The sequence below is a fragment of the Gnatocerus cornutus genome, chromosome 5 (assembly GCF_029298725.1).
Source record: "Gnatocerus cornutus isolate USDA-ARS CGAHR chromosome 5, icGnaCorn1.1, whole genome shotgun sequence".
In the NCBI taxonomy this organism is placed as follows: Eukaryota; Metazoa; Arthropoda; class Insecta; order Coleoptera; family Tenebrionidae; genus Gnatocerus; species Gnatocerus cornutus.
This window is the reverse complement of record NC_142237.1, coordinates 6,321,582-6,335,289: the sequence shown is the minus strand read 5'-3', so window position 1 is coordinate 6,335,289 and position 13,708 is coordinate 6,321,582. Positions and strand designations below refer to the sequence as shown.

The window sequence follows — 13,708 nt, the reverse complement described above, 5'->3', positions numbered from 1 at the left end:
ACATATCTCGAATTCAAAAATTCATTTTTTTAATTTATGATGTAAATTTATTTTGATGCTCCATATCTTCGAAATTACGGCAGAGAGAATAATAAAAAGTTTTAGAAATCTTCAGTACGATCTTTTTAAACATTATTGGATTGAAAACTTCTGAATACAAAGTCTTACAATCAAACCGGATATTACATTTATCAATATGAATCTATTTTATGCCAGCACTGCTTCCTTTTTTCTACAGCGTGCATTTTTTAATTTGATAAAATTAGATTACGCAAATTCCCCACATTTTCCACGAAAAATGCGCTGTTCCTGTTCTTGAGAAGTTCGTAATACAATCCGATGTGTAAAATGCCATGCACATTTCAATTGATCCCAATCAGAAGAAACAATTAAAAGACGACGACTCGAATGATGCGTTATTTTTATTGCCACAACCGGCCAAAGCCGGCACAACAGAAGTCGTAGATTTTTCGTTGGTTTAATCTGGTTTCCACCGACAAAAACCATGAATAATTTTTTCCCGATGATTGAAAGACACACCTAGTCGCATATTATGTAAACGCTTGCACGTGGAATATTCACGATATTTTAACTTCTTGTATTTTGTTACTTTCATGCATAATTCCGTCGATCTGTAATGTTATTTCCATGTCTTTAAAAATAAGACAAATTGTGGTTAAAACCGGCTAAATTCTGACTCAATTCACGTGGCGATATTTGAGAAAACCTTAATGGAATTGTACTTGGTTCTAATAAAGTTGTTTTCAAAATATGGTCAGCACTGACAATTAATAAATTTGCGGGTATGAAAATAGAAAAGCGCTTTTAAATTATACCTTCGAAAACCAGAATGAATGAAAGTTCAAAGTCGCTATGAATTACTCGTAGAATTAGTCGGATTACAATTAAAACTGGGGGCTCTGAACCAATCAAGGTGAAAAATTATTATTAAATAAACAATAAATATCATCGATTAAACAACGACCAAGTCAGCAGATTGAAGCTAACAATCGTTCAAACTAGTTTGCGATCCCAAGTACCTTCCTCTTCAAAACCGGATCATCAGTTCGAGAAGACTTCGACTGGCAAAAATTTTCGTCTAATTTGCATTAACGTCATTATTAAAATCACACTAATCAAATCTATTACTGATACTTCCCGTGGAAAACTAAAGTCTTATCCCTTCTCTTTGAATGCCTTACATTAATTAGCAGATCCTATTTATTAATGGCAGTCAGTGGTAATTTTTAGTTTGATGTGTGTCAAGAAGCAGCAATCTCTAAAGTGCCGTTAGTGTTTTTTTGTTTTGTTTTAAGAACAACTCGAATGAAATATAAAAGTCGATCCAATCGACAAATTATTCAAATCCAGTTCAGAACTTTCTTGTGGTGTGCTTGATTAATTTTCCCTTGTGGTTGTGATAAAACGTAAGTACCATTTTCAAAAAACAAAAAATTGGATCTTCTTCTAAGTCAATCAATTTTAGGTCCATCACTTATTTATTAACAATATTTATTATTCCAAACCGAAAATGATTCCTTCAATGTTAAAGTTATCAGTTTTCACCATTCTTCTATTTTCAACCCTCGTTTCTGCAATCAAAACAGATAACGAAACGGATAATGGTAAATAAGCTAGTGGTAAAACTCTTTTAGTATACACAAATTTTTAGCCCAACAATGTGAAAACGAGCTCAACATTTTTTCTTGGGCGGACTATTTGGTTCTTGGTTCCATGCTTTTGGTATCTTGCGGCATTGGTGTCTTCTATGGTTTCTTCGGAGAGAAGCAAACCTCAGGATCCGATTTCCTTCTAGGTGGAAGCTCCATGGGAACTTTTCCCATGGCCATGTCATTAGCAGCTAGGTAAATTTCCAAATCTTCTTTTTTTAGTTTTGTAGCTTCTTCTTCTAGCTTCATCACCGCCATAGAGCTCCTCGGAAATCCCGCGGAAATGTACAACCATGGAACCCAATTTCTTATGATTTGCCTCGCTTTCATTTTTGTGGTTCCATTAACTTCGTACTTTTATCTACCACTTTTCATGGATCTGCGGTTGACTAGCAGCTATGAGTATCTCTCCATGAGGTTTAGTTCGACGATCAGATATTTAGCGAGCGCTCTGTATATTCTACAGATGATTCTGTACACGAGCGTTGCGGTTTATGCTCCAGCCTTAGCGCTAAGCCATGGTAAAATCTGCAGCAGCACCTGCCAATCAAATAACTTTGTTTTTTTAGTTACCGGTCTAAATGTTTATTTGGCCGTCACCGCTGTTTATGTAGTTTGCATATTTTACGCGTCTCAGGTTTGTATTACATTCCGATAATTAAAACAAGCTAAAGGTCAAGCTTCAGGGAGGAATGAAAGCCGTTATCATCGCTGATACTTTTCAAGCGGGAGTTCTAATCGGTTCCATCGTCCTGATTTTGTACTTAGGTAACCAAGCTCTGGGAGACACGGGTTTAATTTGGTCCAAAAGCTACGAAACCGACCGTTTAGAAATTTTCAAGTTAGTTTAATTATTTTATTATCAATCACTCATTAGTTGTCTTTCAGTTTCAATCCTGATCCAACGATACGTCACAGTTTCTGGTCTGTGGTTGTCGGTGGTACTTTCTACTGGATGACCATGTTCTGCTCTAATCAAGCTTCGATCCAAAAGTACTTGTCTGTGGAAAACATATCTCAAGTCAGAAAGTAGGAATCGTTGTAATAAATAAATTTGTGTTAAAAGGAAAATTGATTTAGGGCTTTATGGACATCATGTGGGGGATTGATTTTGATCTACGTTATCAATTTCTATACGGGGATGGTTATGGTTGCGCATTATCAAGACTGTGATCCCCTTAAATCCGGAGAGATTAGTAAAACGGATCAGATTTTGCCCTTGTATGTTCTGGCGGAGATGGGTCATTTGAAGGGTGTTGCGGGATTCTTTGTGGCGGGGATTTTTGCAGCCAGTTTGGGGTAAGCTACTAATACAAATTTTTTATTTGGAACGATAATTAACGTCTCCCAAAATATTACAAAAATTTACGGACCATTTTAACATTTTTGAAAAAGCCAGGCGGTCAGAATACATTTTGTAAGTCGTAATTTTTAATCGTTCAGACTCATGCAACTGGTTGAAAAACAATTTGATTGACTGTTTTTGGGCGAAGACATTTTAGTTCACTTATCTTTCCATGGTACCAAAAATTGTCCGGAAAAAAAAACAAACTTTGCTAACAAAACAATTTTGCTAATTTTCTGGGATGTTTGCAAAATATTCTTTCTGCAAAGTTTATTCTAAATAAAAATACCCGTCAAACTGATCTATTTTTTATCCATTTAGATCAAAATCGTTTGGTTGATTCGCAACCAAACCAAAACTAATTTTCCAAGTATTAGGACCACTATTTAAAAACTCTTCAAATACCAGAATCTTCTAGATAGGGCGTCAATTCCAGAATATTCCAGAATCTGGATAATTCTACCTTGATTTTAGTTGTCTCAACCAGTTTGCAATAAAACACAGTCATTGTAACATAATTACTTGGAAGCATTAGTTTGGTACGATCATTTAACTAGTTTTAACACGTTACAACAAAGCAAAGACTTAGTTAATGTAAGAAAAAAAAAATTAGTTGAAGCACACCGTTGTTTAAGTTGTTTTTTATGAAAGATCGTTTAAGTTTGAAAGTACTCTAGTATAGTAATGATGAAAGGAAACTTCTAAATAGAAAATACTATTAAAGTAACAATAATATGGTCCACATTTTTCAATCATTATTATCCTAAATTTTATTTATTATTTGCAGGACTGTGGCGTCAGCCCTCAACAGTTTGGCGGCGGTCACAATGCAAGACTTCATATGTGGAGCTTTTCAGATCGTCCTCCCTGAATCAAAAGAGGCATTTTGGGCGAAATGCATTTCCATCGTCTACGGAGCTATGAGTTTTCTTCTGGTACGACGAACATTATTTATTAAATGAAAACAGTCTAAATATATTTTTTTCAGGTTTTCGTAGTGGCACAACTGGGAAGTATAATGCAAGTTGCCATAAGCTTTAACGGAATGGTTGGTGGCGTGACTCTTGGACTCTTTTCATTAGGAATGTTTTTCCCGTGGGCAAACTCAAAAGTAAGTTTTTTTTCACCACTTTTAGTACAATCTCAACAATGAAGTGCTCTTTTCTTAGGGTGCGATTGTTGGAAGTCTAACAGCTGTGGTCATAATCACCGTCATGTGTGTGGGACAACAAATTGCCATCGCCAAAGACTACATCGTCGAAGAAACGAAATTTACAAGCATCAACAACTGTTCTTGTCTTAACGTCGACTTGTTACAAAATGTTACAACCACAGAATCAAAGTAAATATCACCAAACTATAAGTTCACAATTTCATGCGTTTATGTTTTCAGTAACTTTGTGGTTGTCCTGTTTCGAATTTCGTACATTTGGTACTCTGCATTGGGTTTCCTACTGACTGTGCTTGTCGGTTTAACAGTTTCTTTCATCTATGGAGGTCAAAATCTCAAAGAAGTCAATTGGAATCTGCTTTCACCTCCTGTACGAAAACTACTGTCGTCCTTTTCAGACAAGACGAAGGAAACATTCAACATTCCGTTGAAACTAAATATCAATAATAATAAGAATCATGATTTTGTTGGAGTGATGAACATGGGTCTTGAGCTGAATGAAGAACACAAGAACAAAACTGATAGAGGAGAGGCGGGTAATGTGCCGACGAGTAATGTGCCACCTGTTTAATGATCGTTGACAATGATTAATTTATTTATCTGAACTGTACTTATTGTTAGTTTTTATCTAAGATCCCACCCATTTTAAGTTTTTATGTTGCGTTATACTTATTATTTAAGACGAAAGTACATATTTAAGTTTGTTGATTACTATAATGTAGAATATACATATACAAGAATATTAGAAGAATATACAAGAAGTCTTTCGGTCATCAGTATTAATAGTTAGGTATACGCATTAGACTGACATTACGGTAATAGAAATCGAAAACTTTGTTTATTAGTAGAACTCCATCATTGTCACTTAATTTAATTAGTATTGGAGCACATTAGCATCACATTCGTAAAAATGCAAGTCTTTGTATTTTAATTGTACTATTTTTAACTGACTACTTAGGAATAAGTTTAATATTTCGCGACCTCAGAACTATAAGGTTCTAACTAACATTTCGATTAAATTGATCAGTGTTCACGTTATCAGTGATATCTCTTTAATTTATTAAGTATTTATTTAAAAAAATGACAGGATCTATTAATATCTTTTTGATTTGTTAAAGTATTAACTAACTACATTTTTATACTTGATAGAAAATGTTTCAAAAAAAACCGCAAATCAATTTAAATTCTCACAAAAATTACTTAGAACCTTATAATTCTCACGTTGCGATTTAGTGTTGCTTAAAAACTTACAATTTTATTTATTGTAGAGTAATTATTTTAAATAAATCGCGTTTTTATAGACATTGACATTTAATTAATTACCAACTACTTACCCAAGAAAAACGCAACTGGAACTTAATTGAATGAATGAAAAAAATACAGAAAATATCTTAAAAATCGAAAGATCCAAAAAAAAACAACAACTAAAATAGTATATTATGAAACGCGTTTCATAATGAACATTTTGCCGCACGCACGTTTTTAGGACACGACGAGCGCAGCGAGGAGTGTCATAAGTAGTAAGTGCGGCAAAATGCATTATGAACAAGTATCATACGCTATTTTTTCTATTTCGCCTTATTTTAAACGAAAAAAAATTTTAGGGTAGTTGGCATTTGCAAAATGTTCGGGAAAAAATTCGAAGTAGCCAAATCCAATTTCAGTCAGTTTGACAGGTGTGACGTTTTGAGGTTACTGGAGCGCAAGGGAGCCAAGAGAGCGAAGATGTTGATCATGATCATGATGGTTCTCTTGCATCCAAAAACTTTTTCTCCGAAGAATTATTAAAGTACAACAAAATAGTCTATTGATCGATTTATCATGGTTTATCAAAACCAAAATCTAAATTGTCAACGTTGACGGCAGGTTGACGGTTTGTCTGCTGCAAACCTAAGAAAAATAAATGCTCCTGGAAATATTGGCACGGGATTGGTCCATTACGATACCGAAATAAGCTCAAACGCATATCGAAATATCTTCATTATGAACGCGAAATAGAAAATAGTACATTATTACACGTATTTCATAAGGCGAGTATTGTAGCACGAATGAGTTTTGACCACAACGAGCGCAGCGAGGAGTGGTCAAATAGAATGAGTGCTACAAGTCGTCTTATGAAATGAGTGTAATATACTATTTTTTCTACTTTGCATTGTAAATAAATTTAAAAATTGCATTTGATAGAAATTATTTTCGATTAGGGATTTTTGACAAGTTAGGTTGGTGACAAAAGAGGTAATGACATTTGTCTAACAAAATTTCAATTCAAATAATTACTGACGTTTTCTGTTTAATTTTGCAAAATTAGGTATTACAACGTTTGCTTTTCTTCTGATTCATTATTCCTAAATTCACATTTTCGTGATCATGATGATGATCATCATTGAGGTTTTGATTCAACGTTTAAGTGTCGGCATAAAAACATAGCCACTATAACCAAAAAAATTACTGTTTTGCGTGCTATAATAAAAACAATTGTTTTTATTGTGAAACGCGTTTGCGTTTCACAATAAAAGTATTGTTAACGCAAAGTAGAAAAAAAATATTTAGAAACTTCAAAAAAGACACATCGTTGCAAACAAATTAAAAGTGGTTTGAAATCTGATTCGGCATTTAACTCGGAGTATAACAGGGGTATTATGGAAATGAGTACACAAAATTAAACTGGTAAGAGAACTCACCATATGCAACAACTATTCTTAATAAAAAAAATCCTAAATGCTTTCGTTTTCGAATTAAAAATCAATGAAAATTTGCTGTGAAAAGCGTTACCGGTCTATGCATTAAGGATACTAACCTTCGTCTATGCGACAAAAACCATTGCTTCATAAAAACGAGTGGTTACATCAGGTTGATACTTTGTCGCTCATTTGTTTGTAGGAAAAAAAGTAATAAATTCACGAAAACCCAATTGAACAAGAGTGCCGAATTTGTTTATAAAAATTGCTCAAAATGCCGTCCTTCACTGTTAATGCATGCCTGAATTCTCCGAGTCAACATTGAAGTTGGTGTTCTCACAATTATCGCTGGGTTTTGAGGAATTGTTTCAGCCACAGCATTCACACGTCCACTTAATTTTTCCACTGAATTCACGGGGTTCGTCGTTCACGCGAGAAATCGAATCGTCGCTTTGCATCGAAATATGCGGATTTCTCTAAGAATTTTGATGATCACGTGCAGATTTGTCTGGCGAACTGGTTGTCCACTGGTTTTCAAAGTGCACATTTAGCCATTGGGACACGGGCACTGTACAGACGCTTTGCCCCGACCTTCCCCATAGAGAAGCACCATATCCGTGTGTTCCATGTTGGTATAAACCATTTTGAACCACCTTTTGCACTTCAAGAACGATCTGATAACTTTGACACTGTGAAAATTCACAACAAACTGAGCGTTTTTAATTAAATTACAATTACAGCTGATCAGTCGTTTTTATGACAAAAAGTTGTAATAAAGTTTAAGTCAAAAAACCTCCTCGTTGCGGAAATGAAAGTAAATTTATTTAGAGATATCGAACGGTTGGCCAAATTAAGGGCGGAAAAAGGCGAAAATCAAAATGCGTTTATGGAAAAAACTATGTACAAAAGTTGTAGATCTTGATGCGTTCTAACTGGTTAAATTTTGTGTATTTAATTTCATAACCTGTTATGATTTTTTGGAATAAAATTTTTGTAAATTCCCAAAATGTTTTACTTTATGTTAAACTTAAAAACCACCGTAAATTAGTTTAGAATGGTCATTAATAAAGTGTTTTACAAGCGGACTGATGACGCAGAGTTTTTTAGGCTTTTTTGTTCTTTAATTGTATAGCAATTCAATGGTAGGTGGGCGAGTCGTCAAAATATAAGGGGGAAAAATTAGTTCGAAAACATGCGATTTCAAAAAAAAATTATTAAGAAAAGTTGTTGCAAATGGTAAGTTCTCTTAAATTAAATTTTGTGTACTCATTTTCATAACACCCTGTATGTATAACGACCACAACAATAATTTATTTATTATAAATAACATTATCGTATATGTAAAATAATGAGCATCCAACAGTTTCGATCTATACATACAAAAAACCGTCTTCACTTGAATTGGGAAGGTCACAGAACAACATCTTCTTCTGAGAAACCAAAATTTAATTCGACTAACAAAAAAGTTGCTTGCAATTACCTATAAATTTTAATAATCCGCCCGACATTAGTCGCATGGTCAGATTTAAATATAATCCAGAGTAAACACACTTAGGTATATTTTGTTATTCCAAGCAATGTCAAAGATACAGCAGCATTGTAGCTGATTTTAAATTTTAGTAACCTTCACAAATGTAGCTTATTTGGTAACAACTTGAACTTGGAGTTTGAAGCAACACTCAAGAGAACTTCTTAACAAAATATCGAACCTTCAATTGCGCAATGTGTTGTAATAGGTAAATGTAAAAAAGTTGGTACGAAATAACACCGTATTGGAAGATAGCGCACTTGCTGAGATGATAAATATAGGAGAGTGGATTTGATGTTAGCAGTGTCAAGCACAAGCTCGATGCGATCGACTGTGCGCAATGCAATCGATTTATTAAAGTTCACGTTTTGTACCTTTCAATTTTACGTGAAGCTTAGAACACGTAAGTACGCATGAAGTGTACGATAAATTGTCATCATTATTTTTGATGTCTTTTCTTTTTTATATTGTCAACTGCACGTTAGTAATATAAGGAATATTAATTTAGGTAGGCAAAGCAAAGACAAACAAAATGTTAAAATTGGTTAATATAAATTTACCATCAGTGGGAATTTGATTAACGAGAGAAAATGGTTACTAAATGTAAGAAGTATAAAAATATTTCAAGATTAAAATTTATCTTGTCCTACTGGCAAATTTTAAGACTTTGTTCTATAATATTCGTACTTTTTCTTCTACATCTGAAAACTGAAGTTATGATAATGTATTTTAAATATCTGAATTAATATAATACCGATCTAAAAAGGGTTTCTTACTTTATACTTTATACTTGTTTAGTGTACCCACAATGGAAGATACAGAACGCAGAACCAAAGATGAAATTGTCAAAGGTGTCCACCCCAGAGCACGAGCAAACTGTCTCTCTGCTTTATTTTTCTGGTAAGTCTAAATTACAAGTAAAAACGAGCAGTACGAACTGTATTCCTGCAGTTGGATCGTCCCCATATTTATAAAGGGCCTAAAGAAAGATCTCCAAGACGAAGACCTTTACGGACCTCTCAAAGCCCACGCCTCCAAACAATTAGGGGACAAAATAAAAACAGCTTGGCAAAGAGAAGTGAGAGTGCACGCTCATCCCTCATTGCGAAGAGTCATCTTCAAAGTGTTCTGGACGCAAATTTTATTTTTCTCCTTTTTTCTATGGATTCAGGAGTTGCTCATCAAGTAAGAACGCTCTCTTTTTGTCACAACTTTTTGCAGTTTTATTTCAGAAGCGTGCAACCTCTTCTTGTGGGAAAACATCTCGACTACTACGCTCCTAACAAACCGAACATATCCAAGAACGACGCGTATATTTTCGCGTTTGGTATTACACTAACGTCTTTTATGAATGTCTTGATTTTACACAACAGTTACTTCGGTCTTGAGCACATTTCTTTGAAGCTGCAAGTAGCTTGTCGGTCATTGATTTATAGCAAAGCTTTGAAGCTGAGTAAAAGCGCGATGCTTGAAAGTACTGTGGGTCAAATGGTCAATTTGATTTCGAGCGACTTGAGTAGATTTCATTACCTATGTCTGCACCTGCACCAAGTTTGTGCGGCTCCTATTCAAACAGTGGTGGTGTTGTATTTGCTATTTTCTGCCGTGGATCCTGTTGCGATGACCGGTGTAGGGCTCCTACTGTTGTCAATTCCGGCGATGAGTAAGAATTTTTTGATGTATTTTGATTTAGTTTGACTATTTAATTTTTAGTGTTCATGGGCAAACTCACTTCCAAGTACCGCTTTAAAACCGCAGTCAAAACAGATTACAGAATTCGGTTAATGAACGAAATCATCTCCGGAATACAAGTTATAAAGATGTACACGTGGGAGAAACCCTTCGCTAAATTAGTGGAAGTCGCAAGAAAGTAAGGTGTCATCAAGGGTTTAATGCTAAATTAACTTTTTATTGCAGGTTGGAACTCCAGCAGATCAAATCTAACGAGTACGTTAAAACTCTCTACATGTCCACTTCTTCGTTTCTGATTCCTGTCGCGATATTTCTTTGTATATTGACTTATGTTCTGACCGGTAACGCCTTGAATGCGCATTATGTGTACGTTTTGACGACGTTCTATGGCAATCTTCGCCTGACACTGACTCTTCACGTACCACGCTGTGTTGCCATGTTAGCCGAAGTTAACGTCTCCCTTAAGCGTGTTGAAAAGTTTCTCCTCAACGAAGAAGTCGCAAAGAATAAAACCAATTCTACTGAAACCATTCGAATTGGTATTAAAAATGCCATCGTGAAATGGTCTAAATCCTCATCTAATTACAACTTAACTAACATAAACTTCAGTGCTACTCCTCAACAGTTGGTGACTATCGTTGGCCGCGTGGGTAGTGGTAAAACTACTCTCATTCAAACCATCCTAAAAGAAGTGTCCTCTATTGAAGGCACAGTTAATGTTAATGGTACGATTTCGTACGCATCTCAAGAGCCGTGGCTCTTTTCTTCAAGCATCAGGCAGAATATCCTCTTCGGGCAAGAAATGGACGTGCAAAAATACAAAAAAGTTATTGGTGTCTGTGCTTTAGACCAAGACTTCTTAGCGTTTCCTTACGGAGATCGTACTATTGTAGGAGAAAAGGGAATAATGTTGAGCGGAGGCCAAAAAGCCCGTGTTAGCTTAGCAAGAGCTATATACAAGGACGCCGATATTTATCTCTTGGATGACCCCTTATCTGCTGTCGATGTTAAGGTGGGTAAACATATTTTCGATAAATGCATATCAAGTTATTTAAAAAACAAATGTACGATCTTAGTTACTCATCAAATTCAATACCTTAGCAATGTCGATAAGATATACTTACTCGAAAATGGAGACGTTATTACAAGTGGTACTTACACAGAATTAAAAGACGCTGAAAGCAATTTTATGAAACATTTACGTGAAGTGGAAGAAGAAGAAGCAGAGGCAGACACCGACACTAATCCTAAAAAATTGGAAAAAGCTTTTAGCGTCACCGAAGAAAGAGAGCTCCCTAAAGAAATAAAAGAGCAAAGAGGCGTTGGACAAGTCTCTAAAAGAATTTACGCCCATTATTTCCGCCAGGGAGGTAGTTATATTTACCCTGCATTAGTTTTTCTTACTTTTCTTTTAAGTCAAATCAGTTGATTATTTTCTGTCTTTTTGGGTCAACCTCGAACAAACTAAAATTAAAGAGCAGATGAAGTATAATGATACATACTACCAGGAGAAATTTCAAGAGACATTTTTCACTTCTGAAAATTTCTTGTATATGTATGTTACATTTGTTAGTCTTATGATTTTTATGGCGGTGCTACGATCGATTTGTTTCGTCCAATTCTCAATGAAAGTTGCCCAAAATTTGCATAATCGGATGTTTGAAAGAACCGTTCAAACCACAATGAGATTTTTCAATAAGAACTCTTCAGGGAGAATTCTTAATAGATTTGCCCGAGACATGGGGATCGTAGACGAATCATTACCAACTTCATTTTCGGATACTCTACAGGTTAGTTTGATCCACATTTTTTAACATTTCTAATTCTGTTTTCACAGTTATTCTTAAGAGTCATGGCGATAGCAATCATAATTTCTTCGGTTAATCCGTGGATGATCTTACCAACTATTGTGATTTTCGGCGTATTTTACGGTTACAAATACGTTTTCGTGGCTACTAGCAGAGACCTGAAGAGAATCGAGTCAACAGGTGAGAATAATTCAAAATTTACTAGAAATTAACTCAACAAATTGTTTAGCTCGCAGTCCGATGTTCTCTCATCTGACCGCATCCTTGCAAGGATTGTCAACAATTAGAGCTTTCGACGCTCAGAGGATCCTCGAATTTGAGTTTGATCAAATACAAGACCACCATAGCTCGGCCTTTTATATGTTCACCGCCTGCAGTCGGAGTTTTGGTTTTTGGTTAGACCTCAATTGTATTGTCTACATTGGACTTGTTATTTTTAGCTTTCTTTTCATTGGAACCGGTGAGTTTAAACTCAGCTTTGTTGTAAAAAACTTATGAAAAAATTCCAGAAACGTACGGTGGCAATGTTGGATTGGCCATCACACAGTCTATCATGCTAACTGGAACTTTACAAGGTGGTATAAAACAGTGGAGTGAATTGGAAAATCAGATGACCTCCATTGAAAGAATTGTTGAATATACAGAATTAGACCCCGAGCCTGATGGTGGCAAAAAAATTCCAGCCGTCGCTTGGCCTGAGAAAGGATCCATCGCATTTCAAAACGTTTTTATGAAATATTCTTCAGAGGATCCGAACGTCCTTAAAGACTTAACTTACACAGTTGCGGCGAAAGAAAAAATTGGAATTGTCGGCAGAACCGGTGCCGGAAAATCCTCGTTAATTTCTGCCTTGTTTCGCTTGGCTTCTATCAAAGGGACTATTGAAATTGACGGAATTAATACCCAAGAGATTCCTTTACACAACCTGAGATCGATCATCTCCATAATCCCCCAGGAACCTGTTTTATTTTCAGGTGCTTTACGTAAAAACTTAGATCCTTTTGAAGAGTACAGTGATGACGAACTCTGGAATGCTTTGGAAGAAGTTGAATTAAAAGAAATGGTGTCGGAACTCCCCGCTGGACTCTCAACAGAAATGTCAGAAGGAGGATCGAATTTTAGTGTGGGAGAACGCCAACTCTCGTGCTTAGCAAGAGCGATTGTCCGGAAAAATAACATTCTGATTCTTGACGAAGCGACAGCAAATGTTGATCTACAAACTGATGAGCTTATACAAAAGACGATACGAAGAAAGTTTAGAGACTGCACTGTTTTGACGATAGCGCACAGACTGAACACTGTCATGGATTCGGATAAAATTTTGGTTTTAGATGCGGGACGTGTCGTGGAGTTTGATCATCCACATGCTCTCCTTGAAGATACTGAGGGACTGTTTTACTCGTTGGTCAAAGAGACGGGTCCAGCAATGGCGGAGAGCTTGACAAAAATGGCTTTTGAGGTAAAAAAGTGAAATTATAAAAAGTGCTAAAACTGAAGAAGAATTTTAGAATTTGCAGCGTACCTACTAGAACTCAGGGATAATTGCAAAAGACAAAAATCTGTTAGTATCCACCAGTTAAAAATCTAATATGTGTATTTTTCTGTAACAATTATGATATAGGTACTGATGTATTTTTTAATATACGGATTCAATTTTAATCTTTATTTATTTATTATAACTGAATTAAATATAAAAATGTAAAAACAACAATTTCATGTTAAAAGAAAAATTAAAACACAGCTTTATCTTATCTACTGTGTATCACTGAGTGTACATTTTAAAACACAATACCCATTGCAAACATATTTTAAGCAG

The 13,708-nt window shown here is 35.3% G+C and overlaps 2 protein-coding genes and 2 long non-coding RNA genes across 5 annotated transcripts; all 4 read left to right on the top strand.

Annotated features, from left to right (window-relative positions):
- Window positions 1–1,238: 1,238 nt before the first annotated feature.
- Window positions 1,239–5,490, top strand: LOC148173930 (sodium-coupled monocarboxylate transporter 2-like). The gene is made up of 12 exons (XM_088037279.1): window positions 1,239–1,427; window positions 1,487–1,625; window positions 1,673–1,865; window positions 1,914–2,191; window positions 2,240–2,307; window positions 2,357–2,511; window positions 2,559–2,699; window positions 2,751–2,969; window positions 3,803–3,950; window positions 4,004–4,126; window positions 4,185–4,357; window positions 4,409–5,490. Exons 2-12 carry the CDS (start codon window positions 1,532–1,534, stop codon window positions 4,755–4,757), a joined length of 1,941 nt encoding a protein of 646 aa, XP_087893405.1. The 5' UTR covers window positions 1,239–1,427; window positions 1,487–1,531; the 3' UTR covers window positions 4,758–5,490.
- Window positions 5,491–8,699: 3,209 nt separating this feature from the next.
- Window positions 8,700–9,450, top strand: LOC148173929 (uncharacterized). The gene is made up of 3 exons (XR_015770171.1): window positions 8,700–8,795; window positions 9,191–9,292; window positions 9,344–9,450. It is a non-coding gene; the product is annotated as an uncharacterized LOC148173929 (long non-coding RNA).
- Window positions 9,451–9,839: 389 nt separating this feature from the next.
- Window positions 9,840–10,226, top strand: LOC148173928 (uncharacterized). Its single transcript, XR_015770172.1, has 2 exons — window positions 9,840–10,055; window positions 10,106–10,226. It is a non-coding gene; the product is annotated as an uncharacterized LOC148173928 (long non-coding RNA).
- Window positions 10,227–10,972: 746 nt separating this feature from the next.
- On the top strand, window positions 10,973–13,551 carry LOC148173927 (putative multidrug resistance-associated protein lethal(2)03659). Of its 2 annotated transcripts, none has more exons than XM_088037096.1 (7): window positions 10,973–11,096; window positions 11,186–11,454; window positions 11,561–11,874; window positions 11,922–12,072; window positions 12,122–12,352; window positions 12,402–13,351; window positions 13,401–13,551. In XM_088037096.1, exons 1-7 carry the CDS (start codon window positions 11,068–11,070, stop codon window positions 13,419–13,421), a joined length of 1,965 nt encoding a protein of 654 aa, XP_087893222.1. In that variant the 5' UTR covers window positions 10,973–11,067; the 3' UTR covers window positions 13,422–13,551. The 2 variants fall into 2 exon arrangements, with proteins under 2 accessions (XP_087893222.1, XP_087893221.1); XM_088037095.1 differs by having other exon boundaries at window positions 11,501–11,874.
- Window positions 13,552–13,708: the final 157 nt, after the last annotated feature.

Bases quoted from the DNA above. Each gene is read 5' to 3' on its own strand.
- LOC148173930 (XM_088037279.1), top strand. From the start codon at position 1,532: ATGATTCCTTCAATGTTAAAGTTATCAGTTTTCACCATTCTTCTATTT. The intron at 2,192-2,239 runs GTAAAATCTGCA...TTGTTTTTTTAG, and splicing joins AGCCTTAGCGCTAAGCCATG to TTACCGGTCTAAATGTTTAT. The intron at 2,512-2,558 runs GTTAGTTTAATT...GTTGTCTTTCAG, and splicing joins GACCGTTTAGAAATTTTCAA to TTTCAATCCTGATCCAACGA.
- LOC148173927 (XM_088037095.1), top strand. From the start codon at position 11,068: ATGACCCCTTATCTGCTGTCGATGTTAAG. The intron at 11,455-11,500 runs GTAGTTATATTT...TTTTCTTTTAAG, and splicing joins CCATTATTTCCGCCAGGGAG to TCAAATCAGTTGATTATTTT. The intron at 13,352-13,400 runs GTAAAAAAGTGA...GAAGAATTTTAG, and splicing joins TGACAAAAATGGCTTTTGAG to AATTTGCAGCGTACCTACTA.